The following is an 8966-nucleotide window of genomic DNA, read 5'->3' as shown; positions in this document are numbered from 1 at the left end:
GGGGTACCAGGCTCTGGGCCTTGGAAAGTGGAGGGTCCCGGGTCAGGCCGAGCAATCTGGATCCACACCCGTGTCCTCAGTCTCCTCCCTACAGAAGGCGCTGGTCACAGCCTCCAATCCACCTCACAGGACTGCGTGAGCCTCAGTAAGAGCACCATGTGAAATGGTCAGGAAAACACAGCAACGCCAAGCAGCAAACAAGTGCTCTCTGCTCTTGGGGGGCTGTGGGGGACCCCAAACCTGAGGCTAAGAGAACCGGCTGTTCCCCGGCTCAGTCCTGCCGAGGGAGGCTGTCTCCTCTGCACCCGGAGCACAGGCGCCTGCTCCCTGACACCTGCCAGCCGCAGGGGTGGGTGCTGCCTGCGCTAGTGCCATCGGCCAGGTCCTCGGGACCTGCGTGTGCTAATGAGGAGGGACGAGTCTCTTCTAGGAGAACAAATCGCTCACTCTCCCAGCAAGCATGGCGCGCACCCCTTAGAAAGAGAGAGGAAAAGCTGCTTTTGTTTAATTGCATGCAAAGCTGCTAAACACAGAGGTTTCCATCGGGTAGCAGGGAGTCACTGGGACCGCATGCCCCATGCCCAGGGAGAGAGAGACTGGCCCGCCCTGGCCCTGCCTCCCGCCCAGGGCTGGCAGAGCGTCACCTCCAGGGCCTCCATGGCCAGCTCAGGCGGGTTGTGGTAGTGGATCTTCTTGGGGTACCGGGCGGCCTCCTCGTGCAGGTAGTGGGCGGCCTGCCGGTAGTGCAGCAGGTAGACGGTGGGCGGCTGCTGCTGCTTCTCGGCCACCTTGCCCAGCATGTAGTGGATGAGCCACTCCTCCTCGTCCCCGTCCCCCTCGCAGCGCGCCGCCGACAGGAAGCAGTGCCTGGCGGTCTCCAGCATGCTGTCCCGCCGGCCCTCCATCTGCAACGAGACCGCACGACCAGCTCAGGCCTGTCCTGCAGGAGCCCCGCTGCCTCACCAGGCCTGAGACAGACACAGGAGTGCGAGCACCACTTCCCAGCGGGGACACTGCGGAGGCCTGCGACTCCTCAGAACCCCACCTCAGGTCAGGCTACAGCGCTGGACGGACACCCAGGCCACCTCATGCCAACGCCATGTCCTTCCTCCCGCCTCCCCTGCAGCATCATACCGAACAGTTTGTGCGTTTCTGAAGTCCTATGACACCTTCTAAAGGTCCCAACTACCATCTCTGTGGCTGCAGCGAGGCCGTGCCTGGGAGGGGGCGACAGCAGGGGCTGGGGCTGCGTGGCTGCCGCCATCACTGCAGGAGGCCCGAGGAGGCCAGGACACCTGAGCTGATGTTCTGAGAAGAGCCCCACGGCAGGCAGGGAGGCCGTTTCCCCCCTCACGAGGGTGGGCCGCAGAGCTGGGGAAGACGCGCACCAGCTCCCAGCTCCACGGCACTGAGAATGTCTAGCCCTGGGGTCCAACAGGGCTGCCCACCCTCGCTCCACCCGCTTCCCGGGACTTGGGGTGCTTCTAAGAAGGCCCCACCCCTGCTCCACTGACGGGGAGCCTGTGCCTCGGAGCAGCGCCTCCGGGCCCCTCACCTGCTGCACGAGCTCCGAGGGCAGGTCGCCCCTCCACTGCTTCAGCTGGCGCGAGGCGAAGGCGTGCAGGGCGTAGGACATGGTGCCGTACTCGATCCACAGGGACAGGTTGGAGCTGTCGATCTCCAGGGCCCGCCGGAAGCAGCTGAGGACAGGCGTGGCGTGCTTCCAGATGGGCCAGTCGCTCTTCAGCTCATTGGAATTCAGCTTGTCCTGAATGCGACTGGCCCGGGCCAGGGCCATGCCTGCCCAGGAGTCAAACCTGTGGTCATGACAAAAGCACCGTAAACACTCCGTTGTCTTTTGTTGTTGTTTGTTTTTTTAAATATATTTTTATTGATTTCAGAGAAAGGGAGAGGGAGAGAAAGAAACATCAATGATGAAAGAGAATCATGGATCGGCTGCCTCCTGCATACCCCACACTGGGGATGGAGCCCGAAACCCAGGCCTGTGCCCTGACCAGAGACTGAACCATGACCTCCTGGTTCGTAGGTCAATGGTCAATGGTCAATGCTCAACCACTGAGCCACCCCGGCCGGGCGAGCCTGGAATGTTCTGAATGCTGCACAGAGAGGCACTAACTTTAAACTGGAGAACTGGCCTCCTGGACTATCTGACAGCCCAGGATGTGGCGCAGGGCGTTGCTGGCAGTGACGACAGTCATAGTGGTGACTGTAGACGAGCCCACTGTGCGTCCAGGTCGTGCTTCCCTCCCACTGTGCTGGTGGCTTTTTATACACTGTACTGACTGGCCTGCTGGTCCTGAGGTCCCTCCCACTGCGCTGGTGGCCTTTTATAAACTGTAACTGGCCTGCTGCTGGTCCTGAGGTCCCTCCCACTGCGCTGGTGGCCTTTTATAAACTGTACTGACTGGCCTGCTGGTCCTGAGGTCCCTCCCACTGTGCTGGTGGCTTTTTATACACTGTACTGACTGGCCTGCTGCTCCTGAGGTCCCTGCTAAGCTCATGAAGTCTGATTTGCTTGACTGAGCGGGCATATTTTCTCATGGCGGCCAAACCTGGGAGGTAAACCTTGGGTCAAGGTCAAAACGAGGCTCCCTCTATAGCTGCCCTGCGTCTGCAGGGTCCAAAGCAGCATGGCCTCCTGGAAGTGACCAGGGCCAGCCCCTGGCGGCCGCCCCGAACCCGGTGAGCCTCCTTTTCCCTTGTCAGGATCCACCCGGCCGCAGGGAGAAGGGCTGGGATGTGAGCCCAGAAGCCAGCTTTCCGGCCTCGTATCCCTGTGGGAAAGGCTCGGGCCCCTTTGGCTCAGCCTGTGGTTTCCTCCAGCAGGAGCCGGTGTCGGCGGCCTTGGCTGTCTTCCCCCGGTCGCTGAGGACCGGTGTGGTAGAGCAGACCCACACGCAGGCTGGCTGAGCGCTCACCGTGCACAACAGCGAGGAGTCGCCTCCTCTGCCTGCCGCCTCCATGACTGAAAAGTGAGGGGTCACACCCGCCTTCCCATGGCGATGTGAGAGCCTGGGGTGGCACCTCGCACAGGACAGTCCCTCAGCAGCGTGAAGGTCACGACTGGGCCTCCCTCCAGCCTGTACTCCAGCTGTTCTGAGGGTGTCAGCTCATCAGGCCCAGCCCACCGAGAGCCGCGCCGGAGAAGCGGGGTGTCCTGGGGGGCCCTGCCCAGGCCCAGGAGGGGCGTGGCGGCTCGTCCCTGGGCGTCCTTCAGTCCAGTCCTTCCTGGCACCCGCCAGGGAAGATGTGACCATCGCTGCTGCCAACAATGCACTGCGGCAGAGCGAGGAACGAGAGCTCCTGCTTCCGTGTCGCTATTCCTCCCCTCCCCTCTCAGTGAGAAAACCCTGCATCAGACACTGCAGGGGAAGAAGCAGGGTGCACACCAGCCAGCCTCCCAGGCGGAGCTAGGAAAGCGGCAGCACGCAGCGCCCGGGCCTGGGCTGGCTGCACAGCCCTCCCTGCAGGCAGAGCGGGGGGCACCTCCGCCTCCTCTGACCCCAGTGCCCACCCCAGCGGGCTTCCCCAGCCGGGGCCGGCTGCACAGCCCTCCCTGCAGGCAGAGCGGGGGGCACCTCCGCCTCCTCTGACCCCAGTGCCCACCCCAGCGGGCTTCCCCAGGGGCTTTCTCCCTTGTTTTTCTTTCTATGGAGAGCCTTTCCCAGTAACTGTGGTCTAAGCCACCTCGTCACTCCTCCCCTGGGCAGGGAGAGCTTGCTAAGCTGCAGGCACCCCGGCTGCCCCACCAACCTGGCCTCACACCCAGGTCACTGGCCACAGCCGCCAGCCACTCACCTGTCAGGGCAGATGCAGATGTCGTGCATGTAGAATTTGATAGCCTTGGACTGCTCTTTGTTCTTAAAATGGTAGTCAGCCAGCAGGTAGTAGAGCTCATTCACCACCACAGGGGAGGGGTCAGCCCCTTCTGGGAGGCAAGGGACCTGGCAGGTGAGAGGGCAAGGGTCAGGGAGGCGGAGCCAGGGACTCAACTGTGGCCAGTGATGCTTCAAACCCAGGACCGTTCACGTCAGCACAGCTGAAGGAAAAGGTGACGGGACATGACTCCTACCTCGGCCGAGGTCCCCTCAATGTACGCAGAGACTCTGTCCAGGCTCAGGGCCGGCCTCTCTGTGCGGGGCACTATGGTGGCGATTCTCTTCAGGAGGTTAGCCAAGTCAGCAGAAACGGTGCTGGTCTTGTAGCTGTCAAATTCAGGAAGGGTCTTGGGCTTAAAATACTCAAACATAAAGAGGGCATCTTCCCATATGAGGTCCACCTTGAAAGAAGACAGAAGGCCGATCGCAGTGCGGTCAGGGAAAGCACACAGGCAAGTTCTAAATGCCCACTGTCCTTCCCAACCCGTGTCTGATGAGCAGAGCAGTGACCCGCCTAAGCCTGTTCTTCATAAAGAAAATGTTGGAAACTCGGGCTGCACTTTGTGAGTCCATGTGGCCAAGCCAGAGGGTGGGGACCGTGGGCCCTGACCCTCTGCTCACCTCAATCGCCCCATCAATCACTTGGTTGACAAATACTGACCAAGTGCTTGCTCTGGGCCAGGGAGGGAGACACACAGAAGCTCAGAGAATAACGGGCAGTACCGCTGAGCATGATACTCCCCAAGTGCTCTGAAAACCAAGACACAAAACACGAACCACCTCAAAGAAATCATTCACATTATCCAAATCTCCTGCCGACCAGCGTGGCTCAGAGGCTGAGCGGGGACCTAGGAACCAGGAGGTCACAGTTCCATTCCCGGACAGGGCACAGGCCCGGGCGCTCAGAGAATAACGGGCAGTACCGCTGAGCATGATACTCCCCAAGTGCTCTGAAAACCAAGACACAAAACACGAACCACCTCAAAGAAATCATTCACATTATCCAAATCTCCTGCCGACCAGCGTGGCTCAGAGGCTGAGCGGGGACCTAGGAACCAGGAGGTCACAGTTCCATTCCCGGTCAGGGCACAGCCCCGGGCTGCGGGCTCGACCCCCAGTGTGGGGCGTGCAGGAGGCAGCCGATCCATGGTTCTCTCTCATCACTGATGTTTCTCTCTCTCCGCCCCCTCCCTTCCTCTCTGAAATCAATTAAAATACGTTTTTTTAAAAAGGAAGAAAATCTATTAAAATCGCCATGTTGCATTCTCAGATGATGAGTCAGCACTATGAAGTGCCTCCTGCAAGGCCGGAGCCATCAGAGCACCTCATCCTCCTGATGCAACCCACCTGGGCCTCCGAGGCTGCATGTCGGGGCGCTGAGCCCCCGCTTCCCCAAGTCCCCTCTCCCAGGGGTGGGGCAGGGGCCTGCGGTGGCGCCTCACCTGCGGGGCCGAGTGCTCCTCCAGGTACCTGGCCTTGCTCTTCTTGCTGGGGAAGCTGTACAGGCAGTAGAAGCACTGCTCCAAGGCCGTCTCCAGCTCCTCCTTGTAGGGGTGTGTGTCCTCAGAGGTGGATTCAGCAAGTTCCTTCTGGAGAACTCGGACCTACAGTCGGGGGAGGGGGGGGAGTCTGAGGAGGGGCCCACACCTCCAGCATAGCAGGGCCTCGGTGACACCGCTCTGTCAACTGTTACCCGGAGGAGGAGGCCGCGTCTACTCGGGCCCTTTTCTGGAAAAGGCCTGTCACCCTCCCGGGAGCCGCTCTGGGCCCAGCCCTCGCAGCGGCCTTCCTCTCAGCACACCCAGTCAGCTTCTATCAGCTGCTAGAGGAGACATTATACGCCCTCTGAGAAATTCTGATTTATTTAGCCATTCATTTATTCCTCAAATATTTACTGAGCACCTTCCTATGCTGGGCACAGTGCAACATAGTCCCTGCTTTTAAGAAGCTCAGATTCTGCCCGACCAGCATGACTCAGTGGTTGAGTGTCGGTTGACCTATGAACCAGGAGGTCACGGTTCGATTCCCAGTCAGGACATATGCCCGGTTGTGGGTTTGATCCCCAGGGAGGGGCATGCAGGAGGCAGCCGGTCAATGACTCTCTCTCATCATTGATGTTGTATCTCCCTCTCCCTTCCACTCTGAAATCAATAAAAATATATTAAAAAGAGAAGCTCAGATTCCAATGGAGGGCAGTTAGTTAAACAAATTAATGGCTATTGTTATGCCCAACTACTAGCAAGCATACATTCTTTTCAAACATCCATGAGATTTTGATCAAAACTAGACAAAAAGCAAATCTCAATAAATAGCACAGACTAGATATGATATAGATGACATCCTCTGAACATAACCAATAAAATTAGAAATCAATTACATAAAGATAGCAAATACCAAATGTCAAAACTATGGTATGCAGCTAAAAATGTACTTGGGAAAAAATTACATCCTTCAATGCATGTATTACAAGAGTGAACGCTAAAATAATCACTCAACTCAATAAGTTATAAAAAACTTAGTAAATCCAAAAAAGAGAAGATAAATAAAGAGCAAAAATCAAATAAAAATTTTTTTTAGATCCTGGCAGCTAAAACTCATGCTCCACCAAAAAAAGACACAGACTAAGAAAAACCAGGAGCCCCCTCCCCTCATCACCCCTCCTGCCTGCGCCTTCCTCAGCGCCACTCCCGCTGGCCTCGTCTGCGAGGGGCTGACTGATCCGGCCTGGCCCCTGCACCAGCATGAGGGGCTGCCGTGGAGGCGCCCGTGGAAGTGTCCGCTCTCTAAGGGGAGAGAAGGCAGCAGGAGGGAGGCCCTGACTCCCGGGCAGCATTGGACACTCAGCCTGGCACCATGTTTCCAAAACCGGAGCTGACCCAGGGCGGGCACCTAGAGGCTCTGGAAGCTCACAGGTCGGGCAGACACTCAGGCCTCGACAGCTGGACCCACCTCAGACGCTACCAGCTCTGGGGTCCTGAGCCAGCCGGACGGGTCTCCTGGCCAAGTCCAGGTCCCCCGACAGGGGCTGTGCACATACACGAGCTCTGTGCATATTCTCTGTCTCGTTCACTCATATTTATTGAGCACCTACGGTGCTGTGGGCTGGGTGCTGTGCTAGGTACTTGGATCCAGGAGTGAACCAAACAGAAACCCCTACCTTCAGGGAAGTTGCATTTGAATGGAGAAGAGACACACAATACACATAACAAGTCAATTCCATGGCTCATTAGAGCCAGAGGAAAGCAAAGGGCATGAAGGAGGGAGTGTCAGGACGGGAGGGAGGCAGCAGCTGGGGAGGGTATGCTCACTGAAGGGTATAAAGCAGAGGATGGCAAACAGGCTTCCCAGACCATGGGGACTCTATCAGGCTAATCAACCTGCGACTATATTGCAAAAACTGCACTGGTTACTATTCATATGTCAATGTGGGTGTGGCTACGTCCCACTACACCATTTACTAACAGACTACCGCGGGCTGGGCGCCCCTCCTGTGCTCTGTACCTCGTCTAAGTGCTGCTTGGCCTCTGATTCAACAGTAAGATTTGGGGACGGGGACGATGCTGCTTATCCCCAGTAAACCATCAACCACCGCTGGCGAGGGAGAGGACGTCTATTTTCGCTCACAAAATACGCATTTACTGACTGAATGAATGCAATCGCTACTCGTTGAGCAACTACCACCTGGCACGGGAGTGGTGCTTGGCAAACAGGACTCAACAGAAGGCGGTGAATGCAGTATTTGCTTCTAAAATCACTACTAAAGGCCTGGCCCTGTGCCCACACATAACAGACTCAGTAACAACTAGTGGATCTAAGTTTACCTACAGTTCAAGGCCAGGTCCAGAGCCCCCGAGCCTCAGGTGCACAGGACGTCACGTGCAGACTTTCTGAAAACTTTGAGTAGTCACATCTGTGCCACAAGCCCCAGCAGCACAGCAGGCCCCCGCAGGGGCGGCCACGCAAGCCCCAGCAGCACTTACATAGAACCGCAGCAGCGCCCCGTCCGAATTGCAGCACCAGGACCTCCTGCCCAAGTACTCGTGGGCGGTGTTGAGCAGCATGAGGGAGGACGGGAGCATGGATGTCTCGGCCATCGCTGGGGAAAGACCAGAGCCACAGGCAGTGAGCGCGGGGGCACGGGAGGGAGCTGCAGGCAGTCTCTCCTGGGTGGGCTTTGCTTTCGTTACCAAGGGAGCTACAGTTTCCTTTCTTTCCTTTTTCATCTTTTAAAACAAGTAGTGACTTGACTGGCTTTCCTAAGCAATGCAAATCCTGCAGCGTGCACAGGAGAAACGCTCACCCACAGGAGCAGACATTTGGGGAGCATCACCAGGAGCATCTACCTGTGCGTACAGGAAGCCTTTTGAAAGGGAGGAGGAGTTCGTAACAGTTACAAATACACCATTTCTGAAATGAAGAATCTGACACTTAGGTCTACCTGATTCTTACAGAAGGAAAAAACCATCAAGTTCCAGTTAAGTGTCCACCCCCGGAGCTACTACTAGGTCTTCTCAGTATGTTTGGAGAAACATCGATCAGCTGCCTCCTGCACACCCCCCAGTGGGGATGCGCCCGCAACCAAGGCACATGCCCCTGACCGGAATCGAACCCGGGACCCTTGAGTCCGCAGGCCGACGCTCTATCCACTGAGCCAAACCGGTTCGGCTCCTTTTTCATCTTTTAAAACAAGTAGTGACTTGACTGGCTTTCCTAAGCAATGCAAATCCTGCAGCGTGCACAGGAGAAACGCTTCACCCACAGAGCAGACATTTGGGGAGCATCACCAGGAGCATCTACCTGTGCGTACAGGAAGCCTTTTGAAAGGGAGGAGGAGTTCGTAACAGTTACAAATACACCATTTCTGAAACGAAGAATCTGACACTTAGGTCTACCTGATTCTTACAGAAGGAAAAAACCATCAAGTTCCAGTTAAGTGTCCACCCCCGGAGCTACTACTAGGTCTTCTCAGTATGTTTGAAGCTGTGGCCACGACCCATTAGCGGACTCGTAACTAACATTTTTAAAGAGGATTAGGGTTAGAAGAATCCGGAAATGAGGCTCATTTTT

At 56.9% G+C, this 8966-nt stretch overlaps 1 protein-coding gene across 1 annotated transcript in view; it reads right to left on the bottom strand.

The window, feature by feature from the left end:
- Positions 1–8966, bottom strand: part of CABIN1 (calcineurin binding protein 1) — an 89686-nt gene that overhangs the window by 61186 nt on the left and 19534 nt on the right. The window contains 6 exon segments of the mRNA XM_014533352.1: positions 645–905; positions 1556–1817; positions 3820–3965; positions 4094–4300; positions 5342–5503; positions 7880–7995. Coding sequence (XP_014388838.1) covers positions 645–905; positions 1556–1817; positions 3820–3965; positions 4094–4300; positions 5342–5503; positions 7880–7995 — 1154 coding nt within the window.

Source organism: Myotis brandtii, unplaced genomic scaffold, assembly GCF_000412655.1.
Source record: "Myotis brandtii unplaced genomic scaffold, ASM41265v1 scaffold97, whole genome shotgun sequence".
Lineage (NCBI taxonomy): Eukaryota > Metazoa > Chordata > Mammalia > Chiroptera > Vespertilionidae > Myotis > Myotis brandtii.
Note: the sequence above shows the minus strand (reverse complement) of the source record. Positions and strands in the feature narration are given on the sequence as shown.